The following is a 23,748-nucleotide window of genomic DNA, read 5'->3' as shown; positions in this document are numbered from 1 at the left end:
TTAAAAAAGGCATATGATAAGTCCTAAAGGCAAAATTCAGTTGTTTTAGATTCTCAGTTTTAAATTATCAACACAACCACTTCTTTCTATAGATATGTTTAATACAAATATGACTAAACTAGAATATGTAATTGAATTATCAGTGATGCCCATAGGTTTCATGAAAATGTGGGAAACTTCTTTGAAACACTTATTTTCTGAACTATTATTTTGTCCCCTCGTACTTAGCAGCCCTCATGAATTATATCTCCCTTTCCCAAAAGAGAAACAAAATAAAACCTGTCTTTACTGGGTCTTGTAAAGCATCCCTTGGGTGCTTAATAATAGAATTTATAAACTAGATCCTACAGGATTCATCAGCCCTGGGCATCATTCATTTGGGGAAGCCACACCTGTGATTGTTTTTGGAGACACAACCCAAACCTGTAGCACCTCTCTAGGATTTAATTCCACTTGAGAGCGTATTTTTACTTGTTTAGAATTGTTTTCTCAGGCAAGTAGATTGTACATACTATATATAGTTCTTGTACATACTATATATATTATATATAGCAATACTATGTATGGTTCCTCTTCCACTCTAGTCATTTATTGAATTAGAATCACTGTTTTACATGTAACAACCAAAACAAAACCTTTTACATCAGGATTTATAGTCATTTAGCCTTACACTTTAACCTAAACACTTGCAATATCAAGCAATGAGCTAGGTGGGGGTATTCAGAGTTGAGCTTTTGTCCCTGTGCTTAACTCAAGGTCTGGAAGGAACAACAGAGATATTATGTACTTACATTATTACAGGGTTTTTTTGGGGTTTTTTCTTTAAGAAATAAGTGCAACAGGAAAAGAAAATACAGTGTCTAAAAACTGGGGAGGTAAAGAGTCAAGAAAGGCTAGATAGCCTGAACAGGTTTTCAAAAATGAAAAACAGAGGAGAGGTAGGATATGCCAGTCGGAAGAATTAAGAGCTGTAATTTAAAAGTAGTTCAGAAAGATAAGTGATTAAGGACCAGATGCAGGAGTCAGCCTGCCAGAGTTCTGCCAGGTTCCTCCCTTTACTCTCTGTGGAACCTCAAACACTAAAGCATTCATATGTACGTGGACCCATGAGCATACCTGCCTCATGGATTTGTTGTGAAGATTACATGAGATAATTCGTGTAAAAGAGCTTAGTGTAGTGCCTGCCACGGAGTAATTAATTCCTAAGTCAGTTGCTGTAAATATCATCATCTTGAATAATGTATGGGCAATGTTTATTTGCCAGGTGTGCTTTGGGGGCAGGATGGTTATCTTTAACTCAGGGCATATGCTTAGTGTTCACTATTATAGCTGTTTACTACTTGATGCTTACAGTAGAATCCCAGCTACCCAGTAATGGATCATTTTAAATTGTAATATGTGCCCACGCTTTTCTATTTTCTAAATTACTTTTCTTCATATTGCTTATGTGTCACAGAAATCACAGAATTTAAAGCTACAAGGAACCTTAAGTTACCACTTTTATAGAATTCAAAGACTGTTTTTAACAGATGTATAATTTTGTATATGTCTGTGGGAAGAAAAAGCAAAATTAAATCAAGTTTGTTGTTTTTCACTCTGATGGAACGCTGGGATTCTTAATTTTTCATATCTTAGGTTTTAATTTTTATAGTTTTTACTGAAAGCAAAAGTGAAAATATAGCTAAATATAGTAAAACTCTTTGTCAGAATTTTCTTCAACATGAGATCGTCACCTAATTAATTTTAAAAGATTAGACCTCTGGGAGTATCATACTTAACAGATTTCCTTTCACAAGGGCTAGAATGACATTTTCCACATTAAGAAATTATGCCTAATACTGAAGCTTAAACTGAACTAATTTATAATTTGGTAAATTATAAATATAAATATTAAATATAATTGGATACAGCACAATTTTTATAGGTGCTCTTAGGAGAATCTTTTAATTTTTTAAAGCACTTAATAGCAATTATGAATAGTCTGTTTGAAGAGAGTGCATGTTGGCTACGCTGGTTAGAAAAATAGAACTAAATCTGTTTTCTACAAAGCTTTTCTCAGAGAAACAAAGCAAATGGTTTGTGAACTGTGTTCACATTGACTAATTCATTTATTCAAAGCATTTGAGGGCCTACTATGTGTTAGTCACTTTTATGGGACTGCTGATACAGGAATGAACAAGTCCAGTAGGGCTCCTGATCTCATGACATTTGCATTCCAGTGAGGGAGGGTAGATAGGAAACAAGCAAATAAGTAGGATAATTTCAGACTGTAATAAGTGCTAGGAGGGTAATCATGTGATATTCTAGAGTAGATGTTAAGCCTGTGGGCTGAGTGTGGGCTACTTGAGAAATGCTTCTCTGAGGGTTTGATATTACTTGGAGATGGGAAGGAATTTGCCTCACAAAGAGTTGACCTAAGAATTTCCGCGTGTGGAGAATAGCAAATGCAAGATGCCCTGCAATGCAAAGCATGTTGCTGTATTTGAGTTTGGATGTTCTTATAATGATACAATGTGATTTTACAAGATCTCTGGCTTCTCTGTGGACGATAGCGCTCAAGAATAGAAGCAGGATTCAGTGGTGTGCTAGAGTTGACGCCAACCAGTTAGAAGAATAGAAGAGGAAATAATAGAAGAGGTGGTAATATATTTAGGCTATATCAGTTAAATGCTATTTGAAACTGTAGAACTAGAGGAGATAACTTAAGGGAGAGAAGAGAGGAGAGCTCCTGATTGAGCCTTGAAGTACTTTAGCATTTAAAAAATAATAAAATAAAATAAAATTCGAATAGAGAAAAGAAGCCTACATAGACTGAAAAAGACTGATTAGAGAAGTCAGAACATTGAGAGCCAAGAGCAAAGTACTGAATGCTGCTGAGAAGTTAAGATGATGGGCTAGAGAAGTGACCTTTGGTCACTTTCCTGGTGACCTTTACATGGGTGGTTTTCTTGGAGGGACAGCATCGTGAGGCATTTTTGAGTGGGCTGAAGAGTGAATAGGAGATAAGGGCGTGGAATAGTGAGTACAGAGAAATCTTTCAAAAAGGTTTGTAATAATAGAGAACAGAGAAATGGGTTGGCAGCCAGAGAGCCTATGGGGGTGAAGGGGAGGCTGTTAATTTTAGGTTTTCACCATGAGAGATTCCAGGGCTTATATGTACATGATCCTGTAGAGAAGGAGAAACTGGTACTGAGGGAGGAGAGAAAGCCAATAAAGCACTTGGGGAAAAGTCTTGAGAAGGCAAGAGGAGATGGAATCCAGAACACGGCAGAAGGAGGAGGGTCCTTTGTTCCTCATAGCAGGAGGGAAAGTGGAGAATATGGATATAGGTGGAGATAGGTTTGTAGATTTGCTGGAGGGAATGTAAGAGCGTTCCTTTTTCTTTTGTTTTCTTACATAATTTGAAGCTTGGTCTTTAGCAGTGATGGAGAAAAGGTGGTATTAGAACTTTGAGAAGGGAAGGTATGCAATAGTTGTGTCAGGCAGGTAAGGTTATAAAGGAAACGTGGTGGATTAGAACAGTGTTGAGTGTTTGAGGTTTGTGTTTCTCAATTTAAAGGGCAGTTGGTCAGCCTGGTTGTATAATTTTTCTCTGGCGATGTTCAGGTGCTTGGGTTCAGGCATAACTGAGCTCAACCAGAATTGGAATTTCCAGGTAAGTGTTATAGAGGGAGTAAGAAAGACACTTCACTCCCTGGCCCTGAGGTAGGATTGGGTATAAGAAGGAAAAAAGTCTCCATGAGAGTGAAGAGCAGTGGTTCAGTTAGAACTCTAAAGCCAGATTGCTTAAGTGTAGATCCCTGGCTCTGCCATTTAACTGTGTCACGTATATTTCTGTGCCTCAGTTTCTTTATCTGTTAATGTTGACAGTAATAATGGTAAGTACCTATACCTCAAAAGATCGAATAGGATTAAATGAATTGAAATATGCAAAGCATTTGAACAGTGTCTGGCATTTAGTTAAGCACAATATAAGGTTAGGTAAGATGCTGCTACCTCTGCTGCTTTGAAGGTCTTATCCTTAGAATATACTTAAGACCAGCAGGTGGCAGGACCTGCAGAGAAAAGCTGAAGATCTGTTGATCCCGTGTTTGGAGTTTCCTAGCATATATACCATTTGAAGGTTTGAGATTGGGTCAGATTGGGGGAAGTACCGAGCATCAGGGTTCTAGTGGGTGATCTTAACCTATTTGTGAAAGACCTGGTAGGTGTTTTCTTCTATCTGTATTGTTAGCCCTCCAGGGAAGTTACTAATTTTCTGGAGTAACTAGCTTCGTAAATTGGTTAAATAAATGATTTGCTAAAGATTATTTAGTGAAAGTGTCAACATTGAAATTCAGAACTTTTGGTCAAAATGAAATAGATTTGTCAATAATGGCCACATTCCTTTGTTAGATGGTAACAATTACTGGTTGATAATTTTTCATTTCGTCAAAAAATTTTGGAAAAAGCACCTTTATAGCATTTTTTTAGGTGCTTTTTCTTTCATAATCAACAAATAGGGTTTTTCCCCTGCATTGCATGATGCTTTAAATAATTTATTCATATACATCCTTGGGATGTGGTAGAACACTTGGACAGTCCCCAGGTATATCTTTAGAATTGGTTAATACTGAGTAGTTCCTGCAGGAAGCATCAGATTTTGCTTTTGATGTTCTACCTAGTATTATATGTGTCCCATGCTGTATGTACTCTTTTTAATCATATTTAAGAATTTAGAATTTTTTAGCTAAATAAGAAAATCCAAATTTCTTACCTGACTCAACTTTTTTAGCTATAAACATGTACAAGAGTTATGAACCCCAGAAACTTAGCTGGTCATTATTGGTTGGGATTTTTTTTTTAATATATATAAATACCAAATAAAAAAAGTATGTCTGAAAATGTCAACTGAGGTAACTTAGCTTCACAATTATATTAATACCCCAATTACAGATAACTCATATTTTCATTGTTAGAAATTACTAGTAAATTGATTTTCAGATTAATCTTCCCCATTCACAAATATTGTATATCTTCAAAATAGATGTTATCTCTTATACTGGAAATACTGCTAAGGAAAAAAATGTCCCTGTCAGTAAAATTTATACATGTGCTTTACTGTGTCTACCACTAGTACATTCTTAGGTTTATCAATTAGAATTTATAGTTATTTTATACTGTTTTTATACACCTTCAGAAAATCCAATCAAGTTGATTTTTTCCCCCAAGTTTAATTGGTTTTGCAGTTCTTTCTTCTCTGGTTTTTCAGAAGAAAAATTATAAATGTTTTATAAATGTTTTAGTTTGTGTTCATTCTAACCTTCATTCCGTATTTCACTATGTATTAATATTTATTAGTTATCAAACTTTATAGCTTTAAATGTTTTCGTATGTCAATCTTTTGTATCTGAAGCGCATGTTGCAGTGTGTTTGTTTATAGTTGTGGTTAAATCTAGTTTAAAAAATTTTTAGAAACCATAAATTAATGATAAAACAGCTTGCAGAATTTTTAATTTATTCCCAGTCTTAACCATTACACTTAAACCACTTTGTATGAATCCAGCTTGAGCTGCATTCACTATTGTAAGTTATGTGCTGTGCAGCACACGAATATATATAAAACATAGTTCCTGCTCTCAAAGACTTCTACCCTAGAAGGAGAATTACATATCCAACTCTTCTATAAAACAAAATCAATTTTGAAATGGAAGGTAGTTGAGATAATTTTTGATTCACTTATTTAAATTTCACAGTCATCTTGGATTTCACAGAGTAGTTCTTCAAAATACTGCTTTATGTTTAGTTTGCTGCTTTGAGAGTCCAGACCATGAAGATATAACTATAAAGTGGGTTTTTTTCCTCATAAACTTTATATTAAGTCCAAGGGTCAAATATCACAGTTTTGGGCTTCCCTGGTGGTGCAGTGGTTGAGAGTCCGCCTGCCGATGCAGGGGACATGGGTTCGTGCCCTGGTCCGGGAAGATCCCACATGTCGCGGAGCGGCTGGGTCCGTGAGCCATGGCCGCTGAGCCTGTGCGTCCGGAGCCTGTGCTCCGCAATGGGAGAGGCCACAGCAGTGAGAGGCCCTTGTACCGCAAAAAAAAAAAAAAAAAAAAAAAAATCACAGTTTTACAGAGAAAAGCGGATTAACTGTCTTAAAGGATTTACTTTACTTTATTCTCCACTCCCACCACTCCCAATGGGAAAAGCGTCAATAAATCAGGTATATTCTCTCTAGTCAGCATCCAAACATACTGCTTGGCACATGGTGTAGTGAAGTGAATAATTTCATATGTCAAGTGACTCTGTATTTAAGGTGATATTCTCTCCAAAGACGGGATTTAGGATTTGTCTGGTTTTGTTTTTATGGATTAAAGAGTTGAGATAGAGAATTGGGAAGTGCGTATTGCTTCTTTTTGGCATAACCTTAACCAGGGAAATTTTGATTTAATAAATTAAGAGAATTTTAGCTTTTTTCAGGCAAACAGGTTTTTATTAATATAGAGTACATTCTCTAGGGTAGTGATTCTTAGCCTTTTTGAGGATTACTTTAGAAACTATTTTTGACAATATTATAAAAGTAGGCTATTCCCCAATAAAATGTAAGATGTAAATTTTGCATGTAATTTGAGGTAATGCACAAATCCCTAAAGCCCATTTTTATATGTATACACATATCTATATGTGTGTATATCTTACATGTATAGATATATATCTTACATATATACACATATATATAGCTCTGTACCTTTACTGAGATATAATTCACATACTATACAAGTCACCTATTTAAAGTGTATAATTTAGTGGTTTTCAGTACATTCACAGAGCTGTGTAACCATTCTTATAACAATTTTTTATTGAAGTATAGTTGATTTACAATGTTGTGTTAATTTCTTCTGTACAGCAAAGTGATTCAGTTATATATATGTATACATTATTTATATTCTTTTCAATTATGGTTTATCATAGGCTACTGATTATAGTTCTCTGTGCTATACAGTAGGAGCTTGTTGTTTATCCATTCCATATATAATAGCTTACATCTGCTAACCCCAGCCTCCCACTCCAACTCTCCCCCAATCCCCTCCGCCTTGGCAACCACAAGCCTGTTCTCTATGTCTGTGAGTCTGTTTCTGTTTCATAGATAGGTTCATTTGTCTCATCTTTTAGATTCCACATATAAGTGATATTATATGGTATTTGCCTTTCTCTTTCTGACTTCACTTAGTGTGATAATCTCTAGTTGCATCCATGTTGCTGCAAATGGCATTATTTTGTTCTTTTTTATGGCTGAGTAGAATTCCATTGTATATATACCACATCTTCTTTATCCATTCCTCCTGTCGATGGACATTTAGGTTGTTTCCATGTCTTGGCTATTGTGAATAGTGCTGCTATGGACATATGAACTCTTTGGATTAGAGTTTTGTCTGGATACATGCCCAAGAGTGTGATTGCTGGATCATATGGTAATTCTGTTTTTAGTTTTCAGAGGAACCTCCATACTGTTTTCCACAGTGGCTGCACCAACTTACATTCCCACCAACAGTGCAAGAGTGTTCCCTTTTCTCCACATCCTCTTCAGCATTTGTTACTTATGGAGTTTTTAATGATGGCCATTCTGACTGGTGTGAAGTGATATCTCATTGTAGTTTTGATTTGCATTTCTCTAATAACTAGTGATGTTGAGCATCTTTTCATGTGCCTATTGACCATTTGTATTCCTTCTTTAGATAAATGTCTATTTAGGTCTTCTGTACATTTTTTTGATTGGGTTGTTTGTTTCTTTGTTGTCAAGTTCTATGAGCTGTTTGTATGTTTTGGAAGTTAAGCCCTGTCAGTCGCATCATTTGCAAATATTTTCTCCCATTCTGTAGGTTGTCTTTTCGGGTTTTTTTATGGTTTTCTGTGCTCTGCAAAAGCTTGTAAGTTTAATTAGGTCCTATTTGTTTATTCTTGTTTTTATTTCTATTGCCTTGGAGACTGACCTAAGAAAACATTTGTACGATTTATGTCAGAGAATGTTTTGCCTATGATCTCTTCTAGGAGTTTTATGGTGTCATGTCTTATGTTTAAGTCTTTAAGCCATTTTGAATTTATTTTTGTGCATGTTGAGAGGGTGTGTTCTAACTCCATTGATTTACATGCGGCTGTCCAACTTTCCCAACACCACTTGCTGAAGAGACTTTTTCTCCATTGTGTATTTTTGCCTCCTTTGTTGAAGATTAATTGACTGTAGGTGTGGGGGTCTTATAGTTAATTTTAACATTTTTGTCATTTCCAAAAGAAACCCTGTTCTCATTAGGAGTTGCTTTCTGTTTCTCCCCAATTCACTCCCCTCTCTACCCTAACCAAAAGCTAATTACTTTCCATCCCTGAAGACTTGTCTATTCTGGACATTTTATATAAATGGAATTATAAAATACATGGTTTCTTTCACTTAGCAGAATGTTTTCAAGGTTCATCCATATCATAGTATGTAACAGTACTTCATTCCTTTTTATCCTTGAATAATATTTCATTGTTTTTTATTTATCCACACATCAGTTGATAGACATTTGAGTTGTTTCCCCTTCTTGGCCATTATGAATAATGCTTCTTTGAACATTCGTGTACAAGTTTTTGTGTGGACATGTTTTCATTTCTCTTGAGTATGTGTACCATACCCAGGAGTAGAATTGCTGGGTTGTATGGTAATTCTATGTTTAACATTTTGAGAACTGCCTGACTGTTTTCCAAAGCAGCTGCACCAATTTACATTCCCACCAGCACTGTACAAATGTTCCAGTTTCTCCATATCTTTGCCAATACTTATTATTGTCTTTTTTATTATAGCCATCCTAGTATCTTGTGGTTCTGATTTGCATTTCCCTGATACTTAATGATGTTGAGTATCACTTCATGGACTTTTTGGACATTTGTGTATCTTCTTCGGAGAAATGTCTATTCGTATTCTTTGCCCATTTCAAAGTTATTTGTCCTTTTATTATTGACTTGTAAGAGTTCTTTATATATCTAGTTCAGGTCCCTTATCAGAAATATGGGAGATATATTTTCTTCCATTCTGTCAGTTGTCTTTTCACTTTGTTGATGGTATCTTTTGAAGCAGAGAAGGGTTTTTAATTTTGATGAAGTCCGGTTTATTTTCTCCTTGCTTGTGTTTATATTGCTTATGCTGCTTTTAGTGTTATTTCTGAGAAATCCTAAGAAGACCTAGCTCTGGGCCTTGAGGATTTACTCCTGTACTTTCTTCTAAGAGTTTTATAGTTCTAGCTGTTACATTTAGACCTGTGATTCATTTTGAGTTGATTTTTGTATAGGTGTGAGGAAGGAGTCCACTTCATTCTTCTACATATGAATATCCAGTTATCCCAAAGCCATTTGTTGAAAGACTTTTTAACCCTCATTTAATTGTATTGGCTAGTTCTTAGATCCTTCTGCAGATCCACAAACCCAGCTCTAGGGAAGGGTGCAAAGTTAAAAGTCAGATAGGACACCAAAAAGGTGGGGAGGCCACATTATTTATTTATTTATTTATTTATTTTTGGCTGTGTTGGGTCTTCATCGCTGCACATGGGCTTTCTCTAGTTGAGGCGATGGGGGCTACTCTTTATTGTGGTGTGCGGGCTTCTCATTGCGGTGGTTTCTCTTGTTGTGGAACACGGGCTCTAGGCACACAGGCTTCAGTAGTTGTGGCACACGGGCTCAGTAGTTGTGGCTTGCAGGCTCTAGAGCGCAGGCTCAGTAGTTGTGGCACACAGGCTTAGTTGCTCTGTGGCATGTGGGATCTTCCCAGACCAGGGATCAAACCCGTGTCTCCTGCATTGGCAGGTGGATTCTTAAACCGCTGTGCCACCAGTGAAGTCCCCACATTGATTTTTAAGTTAAGCCTCAATTCCTTGTTACTACTGCACATTAGTTACCTATTCTACTGCTGTGTAACAAATTACCCCCCAACTCAGTGGCCTACAACAAAAAAACTTCTCTAGGTCATGAATTTGAGAGACTTAGCTATGTAGTTCTGGCTCAGGATCTCTCATGAAATCAGTCAAGATGTCAGTTGGTACTACAGTCAAATCAAGGCTTTCTTAGGGATGAAGGATCTGCTTCTAAGGTGGCTCATTCACGTGGCTGTTGGCAGAAAGCCTCGGTTCCTTACCACAGAAACCTCTCCATAAGGTTCGTTGAAGTGCCCTCGTGATGTGGCAGCTGGCTTTCCCCAGATCTAGTGATCTAAGAGAGAGAGTAGGGAGGAAGCTGAAGTGCTTTTATGACCTAGTCTTGGCCATTACAAATTGTCACTTCTGCCTTACTATTTTCGTTAGAATTGAGTCCCAGAATCCAGCTCACAGGGCTGGAGAATTAGGCAGTGCTTTTTGAAAGTAATATCAAAGAATTTGTGGACATATTTTAAACTATCTCATATACTCGTCAGTTTTATTAAAAGTTTTATTAATTCCAAACAGCTTATGTTCTTTCATACTATATGCCCATTATCGCTTAATAAAATTAGATGATCTCCAAGTCATTCATTTCTTTTTCTTTTTCCTATTGTTGTTGTTGTTATTGTTTTAATGTCCTTGATGTTTCTAATACAACCAGTCAGTGCATTTTAGGATCAAAACAAAGTAGAGGAGTATGTATCAGAATGTTATATCAGCAAATATGACAAAGAAATAACGTGATTTCTAAAATGAAATAAGTACAGGAATATTTCCTCCTTTATAAATCCCTAAGTCCTCACAGCCATTTTTCCAGTTCCTAGAAAGCAACACGTGAGTAGTTATCTTTGAAGCTGTCTTTGAATACTTCCATGAACCTGCGTACTAGCTGACTGAAGTTTTGATCACTCCTAACTCAAGAAACATTTAAAAGTTAGCCATTGATTCTGAACCCATTTTAATACTTTACTTTGTAACTTTGGTTCCTCCTGCAGACTTTTTGTGTAGGTGATGATTTTACATGACTTTGGAATTTGCCTCTAGTGGGACGCTGTGGGAGGATGAACACAGAAGAGCTGGAGTTATTGAGTGACTCCAAATACAGAAACTATGTAGCTGCAATTGATAAAGCACTAAAGAATTTTGAATACTCCAGTGAATGGGCAGATTTGATATCGGCACTTGGAAAACTTAATAAGGTATGTCTGTCTTACTCATTTTATAAAATGGAGTAAAAATCAGAAATCTGCATCTGTATTTACTGAATTTCTCTCAACCTTGAAGTAAAGAATTTAAAAACATAACTAAACCTCAGAATTACTTTCGACTCTGCTATTTTACTTCATGAGTTGCATGCCTATATAGTCAGACTTTTTTTTTTTTTTTTGAGGCCAAAACCACAACAGTACTTGAAAAATATAGTTATTCCTTTATTACCTATAAACACAAGACTAGGAAGCAAATATGCTAACCATGAAGGTTAATAAGTTCCTGTAAATGAGCATCAGATATGGTTCTGGAGTTCCTAGCAGCAAAATGAAAAATTGCATGTGGAAAGCAGTAACTGCTGTGTCCTTTCCAAATGGTATGTAGCATTAAGAAAACATTTTATGTCCAGACAGTTCTTAGTTATAGTCAGTACTTTTTACAAAAGTGACAAGCTGTTGCTTAGGCCTTGGAGCTTGGCCTTGAATGATCCTTCTTCACGTGTCTGGTTGTTATCCACTGTTATTGTGGTGGCATCACTGATCAACTTGTAGCTTTAAATTTTGACCCCCTTTTTTTTTTAACTTAGATCAAAATTTTCTCACTTCACACACATAGTTTTTATTTTGGGGGCTTTGGGGGTTTGTTTTTAATAGCTGTTAATTGAATACAAATGCTACTAAGTATTAAGTGGACTAGGGGAGCAGATATGAAGGGCGAGCTCTTCCGGTAACTATTTTAACATCAAACAGTTTGGCATACAATTATTAGGAAAGAAATTTGTCTTAAAATACATACCAAGAACACTAGTTTTCAACCTCATACTATAGATAATTACCCTGATATCTTAAAAAGAAAAGCCTTCATTTCCAATGCCAAGGATTTATCTTAAAATTAGATGCACAAACTTTTGTTTGACATGTTAACTTCTAACATTTGTCATTTGAGGTTTGATAAATTCTCAAAACTTTTACAATATCTCCAAGAAATTGCATCCAAAAACATGAGTTTGTTTAAAGGTAGTTAGGTTCTTTCTTGTCCTGAAGGGTCTCTTTCTGAAGATTTATTAGGAACTACGTGTAAAAGCAGTTCATTAAATTGTGGAAATTAATTTGCCTAATTAAGTACATAATTAGTTTTTTATACTTTTTTTTTCCTTTTTTTTTTTGCGGTACACGGGCCTCTCTCTGTTATGGCCTCTCCCGTTGCGGAGCACAGGCTCCGGACGCGCAAGCTCAGCGGCCATGGCTCACGGGCCCAGCCACTCCGTGGCCTGTGGGATCTTCCCGGACCAGGGCACGAACCCGTGTCCCCTGCATCGGCAGGCAGACTCGCAACCACTGTGCCACCAGGGAAGCCCCTAGTTTTTTATACTTAATCAGTATTCATGAAAACAGATTTCACTGTATCCAGATAATATAACATAGGATATACAAAGCATTGGTGAAACTTACCTAAAATCATGGTGAAACAAGGCAAGGGTTATATATCTATAAATTTGTTGAAGATAGTCTAAATATGTTTTAGTATAAAATTTTATTTATTAATATACTAAATTATACCTCATTTATACAAGTTTTCTAACTGAAGTGCTTTTAGAAAATAGTGCTATATTTTGCGCTTTAAAAAAATTTTTTTGGTATCAGTAGAATTTCTTTATTGAGGCATTTTGTGTTACACATCATTAAGTTTCCTTCTACAGAAGTACTTCTGGTAATATATTATACTTTTCTTTAAAATATATGTAAATATTGATTCTTTGCTCCTGCATCCAAAATTCAAAGTAATATTCTAGAAATGGAAGGCAGCTAGTTTCAAAAAATAAAAATATTTTGTAGTTGGAGTCTTATTAGTGTTGTGCCCTTGTTTTGCTTTGCATTCGTAGGTCTAATTTTATTTACATTCGTTACATCCAATTTAAAACTGGATTGAAGGCTTGTAGTGGGAAGAACATTGAAAATGTTATATCTAAGTGGACCTCAGACCCTCCGCTTTTTTTATGAAATGGAAAATCTAGTGCTTCTCTTCTGTACTGCCTTTGGCAGATCATTCGTTTTATATATTTTAACCTCAGTTATTTTTTAAAATAAAGGACTTCTTTTGTGTTTCATCTAAATTCCAGTTCCAGTCTATTATACTGTATTCATTCTGAGTGTTCATTTTCTAGTATTCTATCAGCATTTTGCCATAATACTCTGAAGAACTGCATTTGTAAGTCTTTTATCACTTAAATAATTAATCTCCTGTGAGTGATTTGTGAGATAGCATCTTCTTCTATAAATTCTGCCTTGACCATCATCTCTAAAGAAATGTAGTGGCTGAATAAATACAGCAACATGTATTTGGCCCAATTGGGAGATTAGTAAAAGCAAATGGGCAACTATAATCTCATGTATGTTCTTGTTAGCACTAGAATTACTTGCTATAATATGATATAGTACAGCAGTGGTTGTTCCTCTTCCAACAAAGTATCTATGTTGAGGTTCGATTTTCTTCATGTATTTCAAACAGTGTATCAAAAATAGGTTGAAGGCTGACTGACATTAAAGATTTGCAGACATCTAAAACGGTGCCTTTCTTCTGAACAAATTTGTTTTGGAAAGTATTGTTATTTTTCATAAAAATGTTATTTCTGTTAACACGTAATGAGTTTATTTTTTTTAACAAATTAATAAATATTTTTAAATCCTCAGTTTTAATTTTAAATCCAGTATTGACAGATGTAACTGACAAAAACAAAAGTTTTTTGACATCCTCTATAATTTTTTCAGAGTGTAAAGAAGTCCTATAAGGGTTTTTGGTAATACTATGCTAGAAAACGGAAATAAAATGAAATGTAATATTTTTCTCAACTGAATTAAAATGTTTTCTTCAAGGTTTTACAAAATAATGCAAAGTACCAAGTGGTACCCAAAAAGCTGACCATAGGCAAACGCCTAGCTCAATGTCTACATCCAGCATTACCAGGTGGAGTTCATCGGAAGGCACTTGAAACATATGAAATTATCTTCAAAATCATTGGACCTAAGCGACTTGCCAAAGATCTTTTTTTATATAGGTGAGAATAATTTTACTGTCTATTTGCATGTAAGTAAAAAGTATTTTTAGCTATTTTATGCTTTTTGCAGTAAAAGGTAAAAAATTGAAAAGTCCTTAATGATGAAAGTTTTCAGATGTTAGTCTTAAATATTTTGATAAACAAATACTCCAGAAAAATTTACAGTATTTCATTCTTTCTTTTTTTTTTAAGATTTATTTATTTATTTATTTTGGCTGTGCCAGGCCTTAGTAGCAGCATGCAGGATCTTCATTGCGGCATTCAGGATCTTTTAGTTGCAGCATGTGTACTCTTAGTTGTGGCATGCGGACTTCTTAGTAGTGGCATGCGGACTCTTAGTTGCAGCATGCATGTGGGATCTAGTTCCCTGACCAGGGATCGAACCCAGGCCCCCTGCATTGGGAACGTGGAATCTTACCCACTGGACTACCAGGGAAGTCCCTATTATTTCTTAATACAAGAATTTTTTCCTTCTCAGATGTCATTTTTGAAAAGTTTATTTTTTTTCAAAATTGTTGAGACTACAGAACATTCTGTGTTTTTAAGCTAGAGAACTACTCTGAGAAAAAATAGATACCTTGATCTCTTAGCACCTTTCAACATAGTTGACCATTCTCTACTTAAAATAGTCTTTTTCTCTTGCCTTCTGTTATACTTCATTCTCCAGTTTTGTTACTTTCTCAATCTCCTTTACCAGCCTTTTCTCCTTTCCCTAAACTCTACGTATGGAGTTCCTTAAGGCTTGCTTAGTCCTGTACCTAATGTTTTCACTTTATATTCTCTCCTTGGGCATGCTTATCCAAGCCATGATTTATCTTTTATGTGCAGACTCCCAACTTGGTATCACTAGTGCTGACTTCTGCTTTAAACTCCTGGCTTACTCGCCACCTCAGTGTGGATCTTTAAAGGCAACTGAAGCTCAACCTGCTCCAAACTAACCTCAGCTTCTCCCATAAACCTGGCCATCTGCAGTGCACTAAAGCTCAGTAAATGGCACCACCATCCATCCATTTACACCTGAAATCTCAGATTTACACTTGACATCTTGTTTTCTTTGCCCATATTCTCCTTCCTCTCATGAACATTCTGTCGCTAAGAGTTCTATCTCATGGTGGTTAAGAGCAGAGGCAGTGGAGTCAGACAATTCATATTTACAGCTAACTGGCTCTGTGATCTTGAGCCATTTTCTTCACCTCTCTCTGTATGTATTCTCATCTGCAAAAATGGGAATAAGATGATCAATTTCATAGTATTGTTAACAGAATTAAGAGAGTTAATATATGTAAAGTGCTTAGAACAGCATACAGCATGTAATAAGTACTCAATATATGTTAGCTATTGTTCCATGTTCCAAATACATCTACCTCTCTCTACCCTTGCTGGCAGCATCCACACTAAGTAAGCATTATCTCTAACCTGGTCTTTGTTACTGGCCTCTGAATATTCATATAACATCTGTTCTTATTCTCTTACACCCTTTTCTCCACATAGTATCAGAGTAAACTTTTTAATACATTGGATAGGTACTGTCAATCCTCTGTTAAAAACCTCCATTGACTTCCTCCTGTCGCTTAAAAATAGAATTTAAAGCCCTTACTATGGCTTTTAAGGCTTTATATACTTTGGCCCAGTCTGTGTCAGTGACCTCTTAACTCCTACCACTTTCTACCCAGTTTACTCCATTCTGACAACATAGGTCTCTGCTTATTCTTCCTCATTTTCTTTGTTTTCCTCACCCTGTAATGCTTTAATCCAGGTCTCTGATCGAATATCAGCTCATAGAAGTCTGCGTATTTACTTCTACATCTTTGTCATTAGTACTCTGCAGTTTTACTGTGATGTATTTAGAGGTAGGTATCTTTTTCTTTATCCTGGTTGGGATTCATTGGGATTTTAAAATCTGTAAATCAATACCTTTCATCAATTCTGGAGTCTCTTTAAATTGACTTTACTCCATGTATTCTCTCTTCCTTTTTTGGAACTATGATTAAACATACGTTAGAACTTTTCATTCTGGCTTCCCCATATCTTATCCTCTCTTCCATTTTAGTTTGATGTAGTCACACTTGTTTATTTTTGCTTTTGTTGCCTTTGCTTTAGGTTTCTTATCCAAAAAAATCATTGCCAAGGCCAGTGTCAGGGAGCTTTTCTCTATGTTTTCCTCTATATTTTATGGTTTCAGGCCTTATATTTAAGTCTTTAATCCATTTGGAGTTAACTTTTGTAAGTGGTGTAAGATAGGGGTCTAATTTCGTTCTTTTGCATGTGCATATCCAATTTTCCTCTATCATTCATGACATTGGTGATGCAGACATCCTTTTTTACTCTGGTTAGTCTTGTCATGAGTTTATCAATTTTGTTAGTCTTTTTAAAAACAAACTTTTAACTTCATTGATCTACTTTACTGTGTATGTGTTTTCTCTTTCTTTAAATTCTGCATGGATGTTTTAAAACTAGAACCTAAAATCAGTAATAGGTATTTTTAATACTAATAATAAACACTATATTCCAAGGAACAGCACTTTTTAATAAAAAGCTGAAAATTGCTCAGTTACATGTAATAACTGATCGATTCCTTTCTTAAGGCAAGACATTTCTTATATAACTCATGCCTGCTACTTTTTAAACTCTTAAATAACAGAAAGTTTACTTTAAGAAACAGCTATTTTACGAAGTTGCAGTGTATCTAATTTTATTAGCAATATGCTATATAAGAATAATAAATTAATTCTAGAATACCATGTCTAAATATGGCAGACATTCTTATATACACATACCTTATGGAGTAAAATTGTTATTGTGTATTTTTTAGAAGTATAGCTAATTTAAAAACTAAAGTTTATATTAATGTTGGACTTTTTATTTTTTATTAAGTAAGTTAATCTCAAGGTTTATGCTTTAACATAAATACAAATACTTTTAAAGTTCTATAACCTATGCTAAAATATCATATTGTGTCTTCAAACTTATTTTTTTTAATATGATACAGTACACAGAGGTGTTACTAAGAAGGCTAGACATGTAGTTTGAGCAGCGTAAAATATTAAATGGGTATGTAAAGTAAACTTCTGATAATACAAACCCAGACTTCAGGCTAGAGAGATTTTAGAGCAGTTAGTATTCAGGTGGCAGTTGAAGCCAAGAGAATGATTGAGATCACCCAGTACGTTGTGAATAATAAGGAGGGTAAAGGAATGAGACCATTCTGTGAATACTTAGGAGTCACGTTATTTAAAGAGCAGGTGGAGGAAAGTAGTCATTGAAAAGGAACAAGAAGAATCAGAGCTAGAAAATGTACCAGGAGACAGAGCTCACCTGAAGCCAAAAGGGGAAAGAATTTCAAGAGAAAGTTGTGGTGAATAGCATCAAATATTACTGGCACATGAAACAGTAGGGACTGAAAATAGACCATCAAATCTGGCGATTAGTAGACATTGGTGACAGTATGGAGAACAGCTTCAGTAGAGCAGGTAGAAGTGTCATGATTGAAGATCAGATGGGAGGTGATAAATTGGGAGGAGTGCTTTTTTTTTTCCCCAAAAAGTTGAAGTAGGAAGGCAGCTTCAAGCCAGGAGGTAGTTAAGATAAAGGTTTGGGGATTTTGTTGTTGTAATTTGTTCTCTTTTTAGAGTCATAGGAAAGATTTAAGTACAATTGTCAGTGGAGGAAGAAAGAAATTACAGGAAAGAAAAAGGATGGTAGATAAAGCAGGGCCCTGGCAAAAGGAGACGTTGGGCCCTGGGGCAAGGTAGCTTTGAAGAGGTTACTACTGTAGCTTTAAGTCACACTGTACTACCTAAAATTGAAGGCAGGAAAATGGCGAGCTGAGGGAATTCCCACTAGATGACCTCTGTTTTCTGTATAAAGTAGGAGCAAGACAGATTCTTAATTCATTTGTTAAGCACTTTGCAAGTGCAGGACTTGGTGTTAAGGATTTAGGATACAGAAATAAAAAGAGAGTCATGGTCTCTTGCTTTCTGTTATTACAGAATTATCTACTAGAATTACTCTTTTTTTCCCCCAGTTTTATTGGTAAATAATTGACATTCCTCACTGTGTAAGTTTAAGGTGTACAGCATGATGGTTTGATTTACATATACTGTGAAATGATTACCACAATAGGTTCAGCTAATATCACCTTTTCATATAGATACAATAAAAAGAAAAGAAAAAAGAAAAGAATAAAGGAAAAAAAATTTCTCCTTATGATGAGCACTCTTGGGATTTACTCTGTTACAACTTTCCAGTATATCATATAGCAGTGTTAACTGCAGTCATCATGTTTTACATTACATTCTTAGTACTCAATTATCTTATAACTGGAAGTTGGTACCTTTTGACCACCTTCTTCTAATTCCCCCTCCCTCTACCACTGGCTCTTGTAACCACAAATTTGATCTCTTTTTCTATGAGTTTGGGTGTTTTTTTGGTTTGGTTTGGTTTGTTTTAAGATTCTACCTATAAGTGAGATCATACGGTATGTCTTTTTCTGTCTGACTTATCTCAGTATAATACCTTAAAGATCCATCCATGTGGTTGCAAATGGTAGGATTTCCTCATTTTTATGGCTGAATAATATTCCGTGTGTGTGTGTGTGTGTGTGTATGTGTATGTGTATACACGTACACACAACTTCTTTATTCATCCATCAGTGGACACCTAGGTTGTTTCCATGTCTTGGCTGTTGTAAATAATGCTGCTATGAACATGGGGATTCCTTTTGAGCTAGTGTTTTTTTTTACCTTTGAATATATTCCCAGAAGTGGAATTTTTAATTTTTTGAGGAATCTCCATACTGTTTTCTATAGTGACTGTACCAATTTGCAGCCCCTCCAGCAGTGCAGAGGGGTTCCCTTGTCTCCACATCCACACCAGCATTTGTTATATCTTGTCTTTTTGATGATGGCCCTTCTGCCAGGCATGAGATGTTATCTCACTGTGGTTTTAATATGCATTTCCCTGTTGACTAGTGACATTGAGCATCTTTTCATGTATCTGTTGACCATTCATGTATCTTCTTTGGAGAAAAGTCTATTTAGGTCCTTTGCCCATTTTGTAATTAGGTTATTTGTTTGCTATTGAGTTGTACAAGTTCTTCATGTGTTTTAGATATTAACCCTTTATCAGATATATGGTTTGCAAATTTTTTTTTCCCATTCTGTAGGTTGTCTTTTTACTTTGTTGATGTTTCCTTCTGCTGCTGCAAGGAATAGCATTACTCTTTTTTTTTTTTTTTGGCTGCACTGTGTGGCATGCAAGATCTTAGTTCCCCGACCAGGGATCCGATCCTTGCCCCCTGCAGTGGAAGCGCAGAGTCTTAACCACTGGACCGCCAGGGAAGTCCCTAGCATTACTTATTATTATCACAGCAATAGAATTACTTACTGTTAGTAAAAACAGAATTACTTATTAGAATAAGTGTTAGGTTCTATGGGAACATCAAATAGGGAGCCTAACTTAGTCTAATTAGGAGACAGTCTCCTCAAGGAAACAGCCTAGGCTGAGTTCCTGAGTCCTAGGAATCATCCAGACAACAAGGAGGTTGTAAGTAAGGGAGCAGGAATTGTATCTTTCAGAGCAGCATGTGCGAAGGCCTGCTCGCTAACGAGGGTGTGGAAAGTTCTAAAATGAACTTGAGAGGAATTCTTCAGTGTAGCTGGAGCAGAGGGTGCAGGAGTGATATTGGTGAGCATACATTGTCTCTATAGACGTATGTAGTAGCAAGATGTTAAAAGCCACATTAAGCATTTAGACTATATCTTAAAGGCAGCAGGAAACCAGTGAAAGGTTTTATTGAGAACAGCTGCTTCAGGGCTAGCCTGAAGCAGTACTTGGTAAGACATGATGATTGAGAGATGATGATTGAGATATTTTGGTGGTCTCTTCTAAGGAGCTATCTGATGGAGATGGAGAGAATTTATTATATTCAAAAAATATCTAGGAGGATGGCTTGGAGAGAAAACTTGGTAATTGATTCCGATTTAAAGTAGATTTTTTTAAAAGGGTCAAGGGTCACTCTAAGATGTATAGCCTTTGGTCAACCAGATGGATGCTGATGCCATATTTTGAAATGGAAATTACAGGGGAAGGATCAGGATTTGGGGCAGGGGGAGAGAGGGAACTCTGTTTATGAATTGTGAAATTTGAAGGCCTTGTGAAACAGCTAGGTGGCCACTGGGTTTATGAGTATGAAGCTCAGGTGAGAGACCTAGGTTGGTTTAATGGATATAGAAGGCATCACTATACAGGATACCATTTTAAGCTGAGCAGTATAACATTATTTCATTTTTAAAAGATTTATACACACATTTTGGTACATATGAATTAATATTTTATAGTTATTTTATCTCCCACTTTTATTTTTATAAAACAGTTCTGGACTATTTCCTCTTCTTGCAAATGCTGCCATGTCGGTGAAACCAACATTGCTAAGTTTGTATGAGATATATTATCTGCCTTTGGGTAAAACACTGAAGCCTGGTCTACAAGGATTGCTAACTGGTATTCTTCCTGGCTTAGAAGAAGGATCAGAGTACTATGAGAGGTAAGATAGTACTGTTATTGCTGCAGCTAAGTAATCAAAGTCATGGATTTGTCAGCAAACATCCTTAAATCAGTAATATTAGCATCACAAAAACTAATTATTCTTGACACTTCAGTATATCACCTGAAGATTTTTATAGCAAAAAATTATTGTAGTCTGTCTAGTTTGTGTATCACACTGAAAATTTAGCTGAGTAATAAGAGCACAGACTTGGAAGGTAGATGGACTGGGTTCAAATCCTAGTTTGACAGACACTGTGTGAGCTTAGGAAAGCTTTTTCAACATTTCTGAACTTTATTGAATTTTCTCATGTATAAAAAAGCATAACCTATTTCATTGTGTTACTATAATATTTCAATATCACTTAGTCTAGTGCCTAGCACATAAAAATCACTCAAAAATTTGTGACCCATAATTTAAAATAATAGTACAATAGATAGGACATTTAAATTAATAAAATGAATGGGAAATTGGGCCATGTACCATCAATTTTTAAATTGTTAATGGTGGAAAATAGCCTGGCACCAACCTATTGACATGATACTCTTGATATTTTAACTCTTCAAAGAAAATGATTTGATCTGTTTTGGAGCCTATCATTTCTTTGGAAGTTAATAGTGGTAGACAATGCAGGGTAACGTTAAGTATCTTTAATCTCTGTTACTGATATTCTTACCAAAAAGGAAATTATGAATTAAGGTGGCAGAAAAAGAAAATGCCAAACTTTCTTTACGAGTACACATGATTTAAATTTAAATAATTTATTCCAGTGCACTGACCAGCTACCCTTTTATTGTATTTCATCTGCTCCCATAATGCTGTAAGAATCTAATCCTGAAAATATTGGATTACTCTTATAAGCTACTTTGAGAAAAAATACTTTAGTCCTCAAAACTTACCATTTATTTTTATTAACTTTTTTTACTTACTTGCTTACAAGTTTAGAAACACAATATGAGATTATTTTATTAAGTTTATAAATCAGTCTTGTTTTAAATTGTTTTATTAATTCTCCTAAGGGAAGCATACAATGAATACCATTTCATAAATCTGCTAGTTATAATTAAAAATTTAACATAGAAATTGAATAATGATCTTTATGACTGTGGTATCTCTATGATTTAATCTTGTTATGTGCCTTAGTCTTTTGGGCTGTTGTAACAAAATACCACAGACTGGGTAGAAATTTATTTTCAGAAATTTAGAAATATTCAGAAATGCAAAAATTCAGAAATTTATTTCTCACAGTTCTTGAGGCTGGGAGTCCAAAATCAAGGTGCCAACATGACCATGCTCTGGTGAGAGCCTTCTGCCTGGTTCATAGCTGGAGCCTTTTCCCTATATCCTCATCTACTGGAAGGGACTTTGGAGCTCTGTTGGTATTTCTTTCATAAGAACACTAATCTCATTCATGAGAGCTCTACCCTCATGACTTAAGCACCTCCCAAAGGTTCCACATTCTAATACCATCACTTTGGGGCATCAGGGTTTTAATGTATAAATTTTCAGAGGGCATAAACATTCAGACCATAGCAATATGTTTTGCCAGATATTTCACACAAGTTCTATAAAATGATATGAAAACGTTCTTTTAATGCATAGTTAAATTGAGGCTAGAAGGGATTACAGTGTTAGTATTAAATCACATAGTAAGGTAACAGTAGAACTCGTCATCAGATTCTCTTGATTCCGAATCTGCTTTACAGCAGTGTAATAATTTTTGTGTATTGCATTGTTTATCTTATGTTTAAAACAAATGAAAGGTAATTATTCTTTAAATGCAGTTCTTAATAGAGCAATAATGCATCTCTGATTTTGTCATAGGATAATTCATTGAAATAGTGAATTACATAATGTGATTTCAAAGAGAAGGAAATATTTGGAAATAGCCTTTAAAATTTTGTAGAAAATCAACAGAAGATATGTTCTGCTATAGGATTATTATTAACTATAATGTATGTGGGTTTAACAACCCACTGAGGCAGATGGGACTTGTGGTGGTGTTTTTGTTGTTACCTTCATTTTACGGTTGAGGAAACTGAACTGAAGAAACACTAAGTGATTTCCCCAGATTACACAGCTAGTAATTGGGAGAGCCAGGACTTACACCCCAGTTCTCTGACTCTGACGTGTATGCTTCTTCCCATCTATGGAACATATGACTACGGCAGGGATGCTTTCATACATTCTGGGAGAGGATAATGATTTGTTTAACATCGTGAAACTAAATATTTCCCTTTTTCAACCACTTTATTTTGTACCTCAGAACAAACACATTATTGGAAAAGGTTGCTACTGCAGTGGACCAGTCGGCATTCTACAGTGCCCTCTGGGGTAGCCTTCTAACCAGTCCTGCTGTGCGTTTACCTGGAATCACGTATGTTCTTGCCCATTTGAACAGGAAGCTTTCCATGGAAGATCAGCTTTATATAATTGGCAGTGATATTGAGCTAATGGTAGGTATACATGTGGTTGCTCATTTAACTCATACTTCTTTATAGCCAGACACAAAATTCCAGATATTGAGAATCGTGCCACGAATGAAGTTCCTGTTTTCATGGAGCTTACATTTTTCATCAAGGAAACTTAAAGACCAAAATAGTTGCTAATTATTCTTTTGAAAACCTACAAAGTTTTTTCATGGAAAAGGAATTGTTATTTATATGTTATATTTATTATCTGTTATTCAAGCAAATAAATGGTCTTTATTACCATCTTGCTAACTGATTAGACCATTGTTAACATAGCCACATTCATTATATTATCTCGAAGTGTACCTTCTGTTGGATCATAGATTTCTTTATAGGAAAGACAGATTTTAGACAAAGTGATAGCCAGATTCTGTATGGGATTTATGCAAAATGATGTATTACTAAAGCAGATAGTGAAAGATAGTTGAAAAAAATCACATTGATTGTTTGCTTATACTTTTTAATTTCAAGGTTAAGAACAGAAGGAAACCTTTTATCTCTGTAGAGTGCTGTACTCTTAAAATGAGCAAGGAGTGAAAAACA

General features: G+C 35.5%; 1 protein-coding gene across 7 annotated transcripts in view; it reads left to right on the top strand.

Moving 5' to 3' along the window:
- The window catches only part of DOP1A (DOP1 leucine zipper like protein A), a 113,052-nt gene that overhangs the window by 12,476 nt on the left and 76,828 nt on the right, over positions 1 to 23,748 (top strand). For all 7 annotated transcript variants that reach the window (XM_027091506.1, XM_027091523.1, XM_027091500.1 and 4 more), the window contains exons 2-5: positions 10,922 to 11,125; positions 14,009 to 14,190; positions 20,564 to 20,734; positions 23,001 to 23,190. In XM_027091506.1, coding sequence (XP_026947307.1) covers positions 10,988 to 11,125; positions 14,009 to 14,190; positions 20,564 to 20,734; positions 23,001 to 23,190 — 681 coding nt within the window. In that variant the 5' untranslated portion in view covers positions 10,922 to 10,987. The remainder of the gene's footprint in view (positions 1 to 10,921; positions 11,126 to 14,008; positions 14,191 to 20,563; positions 20,735 to 23,000; positions 23,191 to 23,748) is intronic.

This window comes from Aethalodelphis obliquidens, unplaced genomic scaffold (genome assembly GCF_003676395.1).
Source record: "Aethalodelphis obliquidens isolate GAN/ISIS:26980383/991018 unplaced genomic scaffold, ASM367639v1 scaffold3, whole genome shotgun sequence".
In the NCBI taxonomy this organism is placed as follows: Eukaryota; Metazoa; Chordata; class Mammalia; order Artiodactyla; family Delphinidae; genus Aethalodelphis; species Aethalodelphis obliquidens.
This window is presented reverse-complemented; position numbering and strand designations above follow the sequence as displayed.